Below are 14,601 nucleotides of genomic sequence, written 5' to 3'. Positions count from 1 at the left end.
GCTCTCACGCTGCCAGTGCCGGCTCCTGCTCCCTGCACACGCTAAGCTAAGCGGTGTGCACTGGTAACTAAGGTAAACATCGGGTAACCATACCCGATGTATAACCTTAGTTACCAGTGTCCGCAGCTTCCAGACGCCGGCTCCGTGCAAGCGCAGCGTCGCTTGCACGTCGCTGCTGGCTGGGGGCTGGTCACTGGTCGCTGGTGAGATCTGCCTGTTTGACAGCTCACCAGCGACCATGTAGCAACGCAGCAGCGATCCTGACCAGGTTAGATCGCTGGTGGGATCGCTGCTGCGTCGCTAAAGTGTGACGGTACCCTTCGGCAGGTTGCACTGGGCAGTTATCATCAACAAATGTTTTCCTGATTCCAGTGAACCAGTTGCATTCTTGTACAAAATAAGAGACCGAATAGAGAAAGTTATAAAATAAAGCTTCAACCTTCCACATCATACATTGTAACTGGTACTAGAGTGCTCCTTACCTGGGGTTCACCGCAGTCACACTGCTCCCCACTTTCTATGAATTTGTTACCACACACGGGGGGAGTCAGGAGTTGTGAGGTGTGCGGAATATTTAATAAGCAGTCCGGAAAGTAATTATAGATGAAGGTCCTCAAGTCTGTGGTGCTGCAGCTGGAGAAGGCGGATGGAGGTTTATAACTGGAATGATAAAAACATGGGATTATGGGGGGCGTGGCTTGCCGATGGCTGAGTGAGACACACATCTCTTTAGTTCTGTGCCCAGGTCGCCCTTTCAGCCTCTTACAGGTAGTGCAGCTGAGCCCAAACCTCACATGGGCAGACCCAGACGTTCCCTCAAGCAAGCAGCAGATCCGGAGACCAGGACAAACAGGATGTATCGCTTCCTGGCCTCCAGCACCCCCACTCAAACACAAGCTGCTCAGGCCAAGATGGCGACGGCAGGGAAACAACAACACTCCTCACTGAAGCATGTCTCAAAGGTAGTGGATTCCCCAGTCACTGCTTCTCAGGATTCCAGTGAGAATGAATTAGATTCTGAGGAGGTGAATCTCCGTGACATTTGTAAATACATTAAATCTCTCCCCACCAAACATGATTTGGAAAAGCTTGTGTGCAGGCTGGAGAACAACTACAAGCAAGAGATACATGCCCTGCAGAGGGAGTTTACAGAGAGAGTGGAGGGGGTGGAGAGATCACTGGATGCAGCTCGATCAGAGTTAAAGCAGCACCGTGAAATAATTAACCATCACTCTGCCAGGCTGGAGGAGCTGGAGGCAGGCCTGGAAGACCAAGAAAACCGCAATAGGCGGAATAATATCCGCATACGTGGACTCTAGGAATCAGTGCCATCATCAATTTAGATGCCGTAGCACAGCAGATATTCATGCAGATCTTGGGCGACAATCAGGTAACCACTGTTGAATTAGATCGCATTCATAGAGCTTTGGGGCCCAAACCACCCAACAATGCACAGCCCAGAGATGTGATATGTCGGGTGCACTTGTATAAAACCAAGGAACGCATTATGGCAGCAGCCAGATAAAAAGGCCCAATTGCTTTCCAGGATTTTCAGGTTACGCTGCTCCCTGACCTAGCCAGGCGCACCCTCATGCTGAGGAGGGCCTTGCGCCGCCTGCTGGATCAACTCCGGGACAAAAATATAATATACAGATGGGGCTACCCCTTTCAACTGGTGGCTACAAAGGAGGGCAAGTCGGCAATATTTCGGTCCCTTGGGGACTTTCCTAAGTTCCTTGGAGCATTTGAGTTACCAATGACAGATCTACCTGACTGGCTGAAAAGCCTACACCTGCCGGTGATTCCACCCAATTGGCAAGAGGCCTCAGGATCGAGGAACAGACAGAAAAACCCCAAACAGACCCCAATGGAGCAGCTGAGGTCCCCTTCTTGATCGCCTTTGACATTTAAAAGTTTCAGGATCACCATCCACAAGTGGTTATAAGACAGACCCACTGGGTCTCATTACATCCCTTTCACTGGTCCTAAAACAGGGATGCCATGATTTCTCTTCCTTCTACCCATTAACAATGTGACATGGAGATTCGTGTCACATTAGTCTGTGACTTTGCTCTCTCTTCCTGCACAAAAAATAAACAACCCCAAACCTCTTCCTTCTCCCTTCCTCTCCCTCCCCCTTCTCCCCCCCTTACCCCCTTTTTCCCTCCTCCCCCTCCCTTCTCCCCCTCCCTCTCCCACCCTCTTCCCCCCTCCCTTTCCCACCTCTTCCCCCCTCTTCCCCTTCCTCCTCTCTTCTCTCCCCTCTGCCCCCCCTTTCTTCCATTACTTCCCCCAAACTCACCAGTTCACTTTCTCCAATCCCCCACTTCACCCTCCTCTCATACTCGCCTTCGCAGTCCGCTGCACGATCTCTGCTAATGTTTAAGGTTTAAAATTAAGTTACTGTTAAAATATATGTTGATGGCTTCATTGCCATAATGGTTCAAGTTGCACTACTTCAATACCCCAATGTTATTATACTATGTTTGAATGGCTGGGAGGGTCGGTGAGGGAGTGAGCACTGTTTTCGGCTTCTTCTCCCCCTTGACAGTGCGCAGAACAGACATTGCTGCTCTCCTTCAGCACATTCAAGTCGAGACAAGCGCTTTTGCGCAAGGTCTGCTATTAATGTTTTTTATCCTATGTCTTCTACCTTTGTCTATGCTTTCTCACTTTTTCCCTCTCTTTCTCGTCTGGGCAGTCGTGGCAGTCCCAAATATCAGTTTGTTTACCCTACTCAGACACAATTAATAGTCTCAAGTTTTGCTCTTTGAACGTAAAGGGGCTTAACATCCCTCATAAAAGAAGTCAAATAAGTTATAATAACCATAAACAGCGTGTCTCCATATTACTACTCCAAGAGACACACTTTAGGCAAGATTCAGTGCCTCGGTGCTCATCTAAATTCTATCCAGTCTGGTATCACAGCACTTGCCCAGACTCCAAGTCCCGCGAGACGTCCATAGATTCCACAAGTCTTTCACTCCTGAGGTTTTAGGCTCGCTCATCGACCCATTGGGCAGATACGTCTTTCTAAGAGTTTCCTGGGCCTCCCACAATTTTGTGATAGCTAATGTGTACTTTCCCAACAAGGACCAGCAGGGGTTCGGAGCCAGATGTCGGACATTACTGGAGGACTTCGCAGGTCCCCTTCCTGTGATACTCGGTGGCGACTTCAATTTGCCAATGGATCCGTCCATGGATGTCTCCTCGGGTAAGTCCTCATATCCTCACTCCTCTATACATAAAGTTAAAAGACAGCTGCAGGGCCTGAAGCTGGTGGACGCCTGGAGGGTTCTTCACCCAGACACGAGAGACTATACCTACTACTCCATGCCACACCGACTTTACAGCAGGATTGACTATTTCTTCATATCCCAGACGCTCCTAGATTTCCACTTAAACACAAAGATAGGCTCCATCCTTTGGTCTGACCACGCCCCTATATATCTTTCCATACAACTTGGCAAAGCAGAAAGGCCAGGATTCACATGGCGCCTCAATGAGAACTTATTGCAGGATACGTTATGCTTGGCAGACGTGACCCAGACAATCTCAAACTTCACACTGGATCACATGGCTGGCCAATCTGCCCCATCCATGAAGCGGGAGGCATTAAAATGTGTCTTGAGAGGAGTCCTCATAAAACATGGCAGTTGGCTTAAAAAGGAAAGAATGGAGGAGATCAAAATGCTTTCTTCCCAGATCTCTGACCTAGAGTCCGACCACAAACGCACAAATGCGCAGGACATATTTGGTCAATTATCTACAGCCAGGCAGAAACTACTGTCCATCTTAGACCAGAGAACACGATGCTGGAGGGAAAGACTTAAGGGCAAGTTCTACCAGTATGGGAATAGGAGCGTCAGGTTTCTGTCCAGAGCACAACACCCACGCAACTTGGCTACTCATGTACCACTCATAAATAATAAACAGGGGAAAAAAATCCAGAACATAAAGGGGATATTACAATGTTTTAGGGAATATTATCAAAATGTATACAATATTAAGGGTCATTTTTCTGACCTCCCTAAACAACAATTAGTAGCGAAAATAAAAATGTATATTCGCTCTACCAAATTACCAGAGCTGGACCCAATAATAACCACGGGCCTAGAGGAGGATTTCTCATTAGAGGAGGTAATAGACGTCATTAAAGATTTAAAGATTGGGATACTCCATGGGGGGCGGAGTTAGCCGATGGCACACTGAGATGCTGTAAGAAGGAGCTCCCACACACCAGTGGTGAATTCTCACACTTCAAAGGCACTCACCGGGTCCAGGATCAGTAATGGCACGCAGGAGAGGACGGGCGACGAGTGTACAGACTCCAGAGGGGGAAGGTACAGATATCACCCGCTTTTTCGGGACCTCAGCCTCCCAGCCTGATACCTCTGCTCTCTCCAACATGGCGCTGGCAGACACTGAGGCAGGAGATAACGCTCAGCAAACATGCAGTGGAGCGACCTCACTGTCTCCTCACATAACAGCAGCCAGCTCAGCTATAAACATAGATAAGGCACAGCAGGACACTACAGAAGGGAGTGTTGAAAACCCCATGTCCCAGCCACAAAAGCGACTGCCAGATGAACTGCAGGCAGAGCAGGGCCCCAGCTCTGTGATACAGCAGACCCCAGCAGCCATGGGAAGCAGATCTGTGACACCCGGAGCCTGTAATACCACAACAACAGCACACATCACCTAAAGAACAAAGATCCCCCACCTCCACCCGCAGAAACAAGGGAGATAAGAATAAATCAGACCAGACACAGGAGCAAGAAGAAGATTGGGATTGGAAAGCACATATCAGATCAATTCCAACCAGGCAGGAAATGGACTCTTTGCTGGGGAAATTGAGGGAATCCCATAAGCAAGACATGGCTGCTATACAGTCAGAGATCAAACAAATTGGCCAGCGTGTAGCAGCTACAGAAGAGGTGCAGGAACAGGTATTTTCCCATATAGAATCACATCAACAAGTCCTATCAGAGCACACGGCCCAGATACAGGACATTCTGACCCACTTAGACGATATTGAAAACAGACATCGCCGTAATAACTTAAGGATTAGAGGCCTCACAGAAGCAGTGGCACCACCACAGCTGGATGAATGGGCACAAAAATTCTTTACCCGTCTCCTCCAACGTGACCCAGAACAACGCATAGAACTGGACCGCATCCACAGATCCCTAGGCCCCAAATCTCCTGATCCGGCCAGACCAAGAGATGTGATATGTCGGGTCCACTTCTATAAAGAAAAGGAGGCCATACTACAAAGATGCAGAGAGAAAGGAGCGGGTACATATAAAGGGACACCTCTGGTTGTCCTACCAGACCTAGCACGGAGGACACTGCAACTACGCAAGGCCTTAAGACCACTACTCCAATCCCTCAAAGATAAGGATGTTCCATATCGCTGGGGATATCCGTTCCAACTCACAGCAAAGAAAAATGGGAAGTCGGCGGTCTTCCGGTCCTTGGGAGACCTCCCCAACTTCCTAGGGACTTTTGAACTGCCTATGATCAGCCTGCCAGATTGGCCAACCCCGGGAGGCCCTGCACCCTTACCACCAAGAGAGCACTGGCGACAAGTCCAGAAGAGAAGGGGTGGAGGATCCCCCCGTGATATACACCGCTGAATATCGCTGACCATCCAAAGAAAAGGACAAAAACTTCTTGGAAAACCAGGAGGCGAGATATAAATTGATTGTATTGGACTGCTTACCTGTTCATAGAGCGTCATGTATCAGTATCTTCTCTCCTCACGCTTACTTTCCTAGTCCCCCCCTTTTTTTTTTTTTTTTTTTCTTCTTTTCTTCTCTTTCCTTCTCTCTCTCCCTACTCCCCTCCACTCGCCCCCTCTCCCCTCCCCTTATACCTCTTCCTTCGTATCATTCCCACCTTGCGTCTTCCTCTTCACACACCTTCTATGAGCGCACTACTTCCTACAAACTAACTCTACTCAACCCATCTTCCCTCCCCAGCACACATACTTACAAAGGACACATGCCCTACACTAATTTCTACCCCCTTCCTCTCCTCCCCTCTTAGACATGCTCTCTACATACACCCCTCCATACGCCTCCTACACTCCGTCCTCCCACTTCTCCCCACGTCCTCCCCCCTGGTCCTTTGCCCTACACCACTTCATATTTTTTTTTTGTATTGTCTCACTCAATCTGTTGCTCCCCCTTTCATTCTTTACATCTGGATCTGATACTGAGCTCTGGTTTAATGGCATTTTATATTGAGTTGATAGCCTCGTGTTCTCCTGCCGATGTGCGATCCATACCCAAAACACACCAAGTAATTGGGGGTGTGGGGGTGGGGAATGGAAAAGTGATTAATCACTACTAGACTGTATACGTTGATTGTTATTCATATTACTTGTGGGCGTTCGCCGCAGAGGGGAGTTCCTGAAAGACCGTAGGCTTTCCCGCACCTCTATTAGGGACGTGGCAGAGTGCCACATTAGACAATAGTCTACCAGTAGATACCTAAGATCAGTAGGCACCCTAGTCCTACTTAGCTTATCTAATTTTACCTTTCACCACTATCTTATCTCTGCTCTCTCTCTTCTCTAGTTGGTTTTCCCTATACCCTGCCTACCCTTTTCTGTGATGTCGCACCTCACCTTTTGCACTTACAATACTAAAGGCTTAAATAAACCCGAAAAGAGAAGTCAGATCCTATATCGCCTGCACAGGAAGGGAGTTAAAATAGCCCTATTTCAAGAGACACACTTCATAGCCTCCAACACTCCCAACTGTAAAACCAAGAATTACCCGACATGGTTCCATGGCCCACACCCCAACAAGAAGGCATGTGGGGTTTCCATTGCTTTTCACAAGACATTCCAGCCAACAGTTCTCGACACGCTCACTAGCCCGGAGGGACGCTGGCTATTTCTTAAAATATCTTTCCTGAATAATACTTATACAATCGCTAACATCTATTTCCCAAATCAGGACCAGGTATCCTTTGGAGTGGAGACTCTGGAGAAGCTGGCAGAGTTTGCGGGTGGCACCTGTATCATCTTGGGAGGAGACTTCAACCTTGTGCTGGATCCAGCCATGGATTCGTCCTCTGGTAGGTCTGCAATCCCTTCCTCGGCACTACGCAGATTAAAACGAGAACTAACATCCCTTAAACTAGTCGATCTTTGGAGGGTCTTACATCCCGGAGTCAGAGACTACAGTTTTCATTCCACAGTTCATAATAGCTACACCAGACTAGACCACATTTTCATATCCCACGACCTGCTAGACAAATCCCCGGGTTGTTCAATGGATGTTTTTCTCTGGTCGGACCACGCACCAGTATATGGGGAAATTGGGGTGAGAGATATGGGGGGGGTGGGACACACATGGAGACTGAACGACAACCTGCTCAAGAATGAGCAATGCCTGGAGGATATTCATAAAACCATTGCAAACTTCAAAATAGATCATATGGCAGATCCCACACCTGCCCCGGTCAAATGGGAAGCGTTGAAATGTATGATCAGGGGGGTCTGCATATCCCATGGATCCAGAATTAAAAAGAAAGTGCAAGGGAACTAAAAGAACTGTTAGCACAACTAGGCCATAAAGAAACGATAAACAAAACCAAATCCAGTGACACCATTAAAACGGAAATTTCTACTATCCGCCACCAAATATTATCTATCCTTGACCGAAAATCACTGTGTATCAGAGATAAATTTCGTAGGAATATCTTTGAGTTTGGAGATAAAAGTGGACGATTGTTAGCCAGGACCCTTCACCCCAGACAGGCACAAACCCCAATATTAGCGTTAAACTCACAGACAGGTACCCAGATACATTCCACCCCTGACATATTAGAAGAATTCAGAAACTACTATACAAAACTTTATAACATCCCATCCCCACATACCCCATCACCTGATGCGAGACATCACGACATTTGGGAATACTTAAACAAATATGCCCCAGACCCCCTTGAAGATGCGGTAGCTGAAGACATAGACGAGGATTTCTCAGACACAGAGCTAAGCGATGCCATTAAAACCCTTAAAGTGGGTAAAAGCCCTGGTCCTGATGGGTTCACCCCCCGGTTTTACAAAATATGTGGAGGGGCTTGCAGCCCTATAATGCTGAAAGCCTTCAATTCCATAACCAACACATGCCAGTTCCCTAAACAGACACTCCAAGCCCAAATAACTGTAATCCCCAAGCCTGGCAGGGACCCACTGACCTGCTCTAATTACAGACCTATCTCACTAATAAATGTGGATATTAAATTGTACTCTAAAATGATAGCCCTGAGACTAGGCCCCCTCATACCCAAACTAATCCACAAAGACCAGGTGGGATTTGTCCCAGGGAGGGAGGCACGGGACAACACTATTAGAACCCTGTCCCTAGTGGCCCAGGCACGTCAGCGTCAAATCCCAATGTGCCTCTTGACAGTAGATGCTGAAAAGGCATTTGACAGAGTCCATTGGTTTTTTTTAGAAGCCACGATGCAGGCAATCGGCGTCCGTTCGCGCTTACTACAATGGATAAAAGCATTATATCACGAACCAACGGCACAAGTGGGCGTGAACGGACGCCTGTCAGCTCCATTTAATATTAGAAACGGTACCAGACAGGGATGCCCCCTATCGCCATACCTATACATCCTGGTAATGGAATCCCTAGCAAATGCACTCAGGGAAAACCCTTCGATAAAAGGGATACAGATAGGACAAACATCTCATAAATTAGCACTATTTGCGGACGATCTCTTGATATATGTGACACAGCCGAAGACTAGTTTGCCCAACATACTGCAGGAGTTTGAGATCTTTGGCAGACTCTCCAATTTTAAAGTAAACCTACAAAAAACAGAGATCTTAAATGTATCGCTACCATCCGTAGAAGAGAATACTCTCAAACCCGCCTTCCCCTTTAAGTGGGCCAGCAATTACATTAAATATCTGGGGATCAGGGTTTCTCCCAACCACCAAGATCTATATAATTACAATTTCCCAGACCTTTTAAAAAATATCCACAAAGACCTCATAGCATGGCATAACCTCCCCATTTCCTGGTTCGGCAGGGTCAATACAATTAAAATGGATGTCCTACCTAAAATACTATACCTGTTTCAAACTATCCCACTGAACCTAGGAGAAAATGTCTTCCTCAAGTTAAAGAAGATGATCAGCAATTTTATATGGCGTGGCACCAAACCCCGACTGAAATACTCAATGCTGATTAAATCTCGCTGGGACGGAGGGGCGGGGCTCCCGGATCTTAAAGCTTATCACGCAGCAGCGGTGGGTGGTTGCATATTGGATCTCCTGCACAGTAAAGACAGAAAATTGTGGGTGGAGATTGAATGGGACCTATGCCCGAATATGGCACACGGAATCTTCTGGTTGTCATCTAGAACTAACCTTGGGACCCTGGGAGTTTCCCCGATCCTCTTGTCCCTGGCTACAGCGTGGAGGACAGCCAATAGACGATATAGATTGACAGGAGAACCGGGTCCTATGACGCCTCTGGTGGGCAACCCCGCGTTTCAATGCTGGTTTCACAAACCTCATCCCAGACTGATTTCAACGCCAATGGGAAGGATTCCACGAGTTAAAGACGTAATTACCCAACAGGGATGCAAACCACTGATATCCCTGCTTGGAGACCGGCCACGGGAACCAGGCTACTGGTTCCAATATCTACAACTACGTAGTTTCATAGATTCTCTGGCTCCGGGATCTGAGATACATAAGGATCTGACTCCATTTGAAAAACTATGCTTCCTTAGAGAAACACCCCCTCACATAGTCTCAATAATCTACAACATAGCAGTGCCCGAGGGGGATGGAGGAGACGACTTGCCTGACTACGTTAGACATTGGCAAACAGAATTGTGCCAGACTTTTCCCAAGGCACAATGGTGTAAGTCATTTAACCTAACACATAAATCCACCATTTCTTGTAGAATGCAGGAACTCAATTATAAAATCCTCTCACGGTGGTATAGGACACCCGCCAGACTACATAACATGTTCCCAGAGGTATCTGACGCCTGTTGGAGGTGCAAGACCTCAGTGGGCACAATGCTACATATCTGGTGGACCTGCCCAGGGATACAGGGTCTTTGGAAAGATGTCTTTGCTCTCTATAACCATTTACATCACACGGAAGTGACACCCTCACCGGAAGTGGCCCTCTTATCAATGTATACAGGGGCAGTCTCCAAGGCGAAGAAAGGCTTGCTCTCGTACTTTATGATTTCAATGAGGCAAATCATACCGAGGCGTTGGAGATCCCCCTGTACATTGAGGAGAGCAGACTGGGTAGAGGCTATGGATGGCCTGCGGCGTCTGGAGGAGTTGAGAGCGTTTGACGAAGGGAAAGACTCCTTGTGTTTCTCGGTTTGGTACCCGTGGCTTCAGTATAGAGAAACACAGCAATTTCAAACCTGGTTACTCACAGGCGCTCTATCACAATAAATATTCAAGAAGCCGGGATGGGCTCCCGGACACAGAAGTTGGGCGGCATCACAATACAGACCTTCTCCTCCTCCCCCCCATTTCCTCATGTCTTCCCCTCCTTCCCTTTTTCTCTACCTATCTTTCTCTCCCTCTCTCTATATCTCTTTCTCACCTAATTGATATACATAGGGTCATGTTTTCATACCTATTGAACCAGACTATACAGAAGGAAGTTGCCTTTAACACTTTACACGGAATAAATATAAAGATAGAAGATTATTACATGTTAAAATTAAGATGTTCTATAGGATGTTATACAGATTTTACCTTCCACATGATTTGCGATACATTTCATAGTACCATACATTTTACGAGACTTAAAGACATAGGTTATTTTATAATCTTCATATGCTGTAACATTGGGTAACATGAAAGACCCTTATACATTTCTTATCTTCTGTTATATGAAAACTTTTGAAATAATAAAGAAATATTAAACGAAGATTTAAAGATTGGGAAAAGCCCAGGGCCTGATGGGTTTACAGCGGGTTTCTATAAGCGCTTTATTGACCAATTGAGCCCCCAATTTTTGTCCACTTGTAATTACGTATCCAATGGCGGATCCTTCCCGAAACAGGCGGTGGCAGCCCATATAATTGTCCTCCCCAAGCCAGGTAAAGACCCCTCCCAGTGCGGGAGCTATAGACCAATATCATTGATCAATATAGATATTAAAATGTATGCCAAGCTCATTCCAAATAGACTGCAGCCGCTTCTTCCCTGTCTGATTAGCACTGATCAAGTAGGATTTGTTAGAGGACGAGAATCAAGAGATAACACAATACGTGCAATATCCCTGATTGAGTGCGGAGGACTGGATTACCCACGTGCATCCTGTCGGTGGACACAGAAAAGGCCATTGACAGGGTGCACTGAGAGTTCATGTTCCAGGTCCTTGAGGTGGCAGGTCTGCAGCAAACAATGCTACATAGGATCTCGGCTTTATATACGAACCCCTCTGCTCAGATTAAGATTAACGGGGGTATTTCCCATTCCTTTGACATCAAGAACGGAACGCGGCAGGGGTGCCCGCTGTCCCCCCTGCTCTATGTTCTCATAATGGAATACTTGGCTGTGGCGATAAGGTCCAACCAATCAATTAAAGGGGTCCCGGCTCCGCGCAGGGAGGATAAACTAGCTCTCTTCGACGACGACTTGATGCTGTTCATAACAAATCCAGTGACAAGCCTACTGAACATTATGTTGGAACTTCACAGATTTGGCTCTCTGAGCAATTTTAAAATGAACATGCACAAGTCGTAGGCGCTTAATATTTCCCTTACGCACCAGGTGACCGATCAGCTTCGAGCGTCGTTCCCCTTTAGGTGGCAAGGGAAATCATTGTCATATCTTGGCATTGACTTGACTGCTGATGTCTCGTCTTTGTACGGAGCTAATATCCTTAAAGTTTTGGGGAAGATAGAGGCGAATCACCTGAAATGGAATTAGCTGCCAATATCCTGGTTAGGCAGGATAAATGCCATAAAGATGGATATTCTGCCTCGCCTGTTATATTTTTTCCAGGCAATTCCCATACCCTTGCCAGCTTCCCTTTTTTCATGATTAAAAACGGCCATAACCAGATCCGTCTGGGCACACAGACGCCCTCGGCTGGCCTATAGAGTCCTGAACAAGCCTAGACTTGCGAAGGGGGCAGGCCTTCCAGACCTCAAAAAATATCACCTTGCTTCATTGAGAAAATGCCTTCTGGCTCTCTACCATAACAAAACCTCTAAGCGCTGGGTGGAGGTGGAGATATCTCAGACAGACTGCGCCCCGCTCGTAGCGTTGTGGTCGCCAGCCCCTTCGCACCCGTGCACTCAAGCCAGGCTGTTCCTCGTAAAGAGCTTGTCCTCATTTCTCAGGAGTTCGAACGCACTTCTGGGCATTTCCACTATACCTGGACCACTGACATCTTTACATAATAATTCTCTACTCCCGACAGATTTAACAGGCAACATATTTCTTCACATGTCCAGAGGCATGGTGTCCATAATGAGGGATCTAGTGTCCAATGTGGGTATGAGGCCCCTTCATTCTTTCTTTCCTGACAACCGCACTCCCGCAGGAGCTTGGTTTGGTTATGAGCAATTGAAGAGCTTTATTAACTCCCTTTTACCACAAACTAACTTTTATAGGCCCTTGACGCCCTTTGAGTCTCTGTGTCTGGGGGGAGAGCCTCTGGAACACACCATTGCCCTGCTATACAAAATGTTCCAGATTGAGTTGTCTGGACGGGAGGATGATGGCCCTTTCTTCTTGAAATGGGAGGTGGATTTGGGGAGACCCCTCACACGTGAGGAACGCTCAAAAATATTACTCTTTACCCACAAGTCGTCGCCGGATGTGGCGTCACAGGAATGGGGCTACAAAATAGTTTCTAGGTGGTATCACTGCCCCTCCAGAATTCATTCCATGTTCCCATCTGTCTCTGAAGAATGCTGGAGATGCTCAAACGATAGAGGCTCATACATCCACATGTGGTGGTCTTGTCCTCTCATACAATATTTTTGGCTAGACGTGTTTGCCCTTCTGAATAAAGTGTCATCCACTAGGTTTGAGCCGACGCCGGAACTGGCTCTTCTATCCTTAAGCAATATCTCGATCGCCAACTTCAAGAGAAGCCTGTTAAGGCATTTTTTGATGGGGGGCAAGGAGATTAATCCCAAGGTACTGGAGGCAGACCAAAGTGCCCTCGCGGGCTGAACTGGTGGCCGAGATTAACCAGATCTATAGGATGGAGGAGCTGGTCGGCCAGGTGTCTGACTCGGGGGAGCAAGTGTTCAGGCTGTGGGCGCCGTGGATTATGTATAGAGAGACACCAGACCTGGTACTATGGCTTCAAGCTTCAGTTGGCGTGAGACCTCTGTGATTGTCAATTCCACATAACAAAAGTGCCGGGGGCTTCACACGACCCAGACGAGACATCTTCTTCATCCTTCTTTTCTTTTCCCTCTCCCCTTACATTTCCTCTTTTCTCATCTTTCTTTCCTCTTTGTACATTTTATGTTATGTTTACATTGTTAGAAAGGATTGTCATCTCAGGGACTTTGTGCATCTACGTTGCCTCCCGTTTGTAAACGAGGCTGCATAAATTTTTGTATGGGGGTCGAATTGTTGGTCACCCAGTGGGCATCATCTCCAAAGCAAAGCTATTACATGGGTGATGATGGTCTGACCTGAAGTGTGCAATGAGAGGAATTATTATGCAAGTAGAAAAGTGTTGTATTACTTATTACCTCCAAGATTTGAGTTATTCTACTCTATATCATATGTTGCCTATCCTATAACTTGTAAACATGTTCTTTATTCGAATAAAATCTGATTTACACAAAAACATGGGATTATATGGGTGCACAAGATCTGCAAACAATGGTATTGTAAAACCGAATTAAAGGCGTATATGGACCTCATTATAAGAGTTAGGGGTACTTTGCACACTATGACATCGCAAGCCGATGCTGCAATGTCGAGCGCGATAGTCCCCGCCCCCGTCGCAGCAGCGATATCTTGTGATTGCTGCCGTAGCGAACATTATCGCTACGGCAGCTTCACACGCACTTACCTGCCCTGCGACGTCGCTCTGGCCAGCGAACCGCCTCCTTCCAAAGGGGGCGGGTTGTGCGGCATCACAGTGACGTCACACGGCAGGCGGCCAATAGAAGCAGGGGGGCGGAGATGAGCGGGACGTAAACATCCCGCCCACCTCCTTCCTTCCTCATTGCAGCCGGGATGCAGGTAAGGAGATGTGCCTCGCTCCTGCAGCTTCACACACAGCGATGTATGCTGCCTGCTGGAACGAGGAACAACATCGTACCGTCACTGCTGCAAAATTATGGAAATGTCGGACCCTACACCGATCATACGATAACGACGCTTTTGCGCTCGTTAATCGTATGTAAAAGGATTCACATACTGCGATGTCGACAGCGACGTCGGATGTGAGTCACTTTCGATTTGACCCCACCGATATCGCACCTGCGATGTCGCAACGTGCAAAGTACCCCTTAGGCTATGTGCCCACGGGAGCTCGTACCTGCGGATATATGCGCAGGTACATCCGAAGGTTTCCCACAGCAGCTCGCCGGAATCTGCAG

The 14,601-nt window shown here is 47.4% G+C and overlaps 1 protein-coding gene across 3 annotated transcripts in view; it reads right to left on the bottom strand.

The window, feature by feature from the left end:
• LOC142304153 (zinc metalloproteinase-disintegrin-like MTP4) overlaps positions 1-14,601 on the bottom strand; it is a 162,666-nt gene that overhangs the window by 90,100 nt on the left and 57,965 nt on the right. For all 3 annotated transcript variants that reach the window (XM_075346242.1, XM_075346243.1, XM_075346244.1), the window contains exon 13: positions 483-660. In XM_075346242.1, coding sequence (XP_075202357.1) covers positions 483-660 — 178 coding nt within the window. The remainder of the gene's footprint in view (positions 1-482; positions 661-14,601) is intronic.

The sequence above is a fragment of the Anomaloglossus baeobatrachus genome, chromosome 4 (genome assembly GCF_048569485.1).
Source record: "Anomaloglossus baeobatrachus isolate aAnoBae1 chromosome 4, aAnoBae1.hap1, whole genome shotgun sequence".
In the NCBI taxonomy this organism is placed as follows: Eukaryota; Metazoa; Chordata; class Amphibia; order Anura; family Aromobatidae; genus Anomaloglossus; species Anomaloglossus baeobatrachus.
This window is presented reverse-complemented; position numbering and strand designations above follow the sequence as displayed.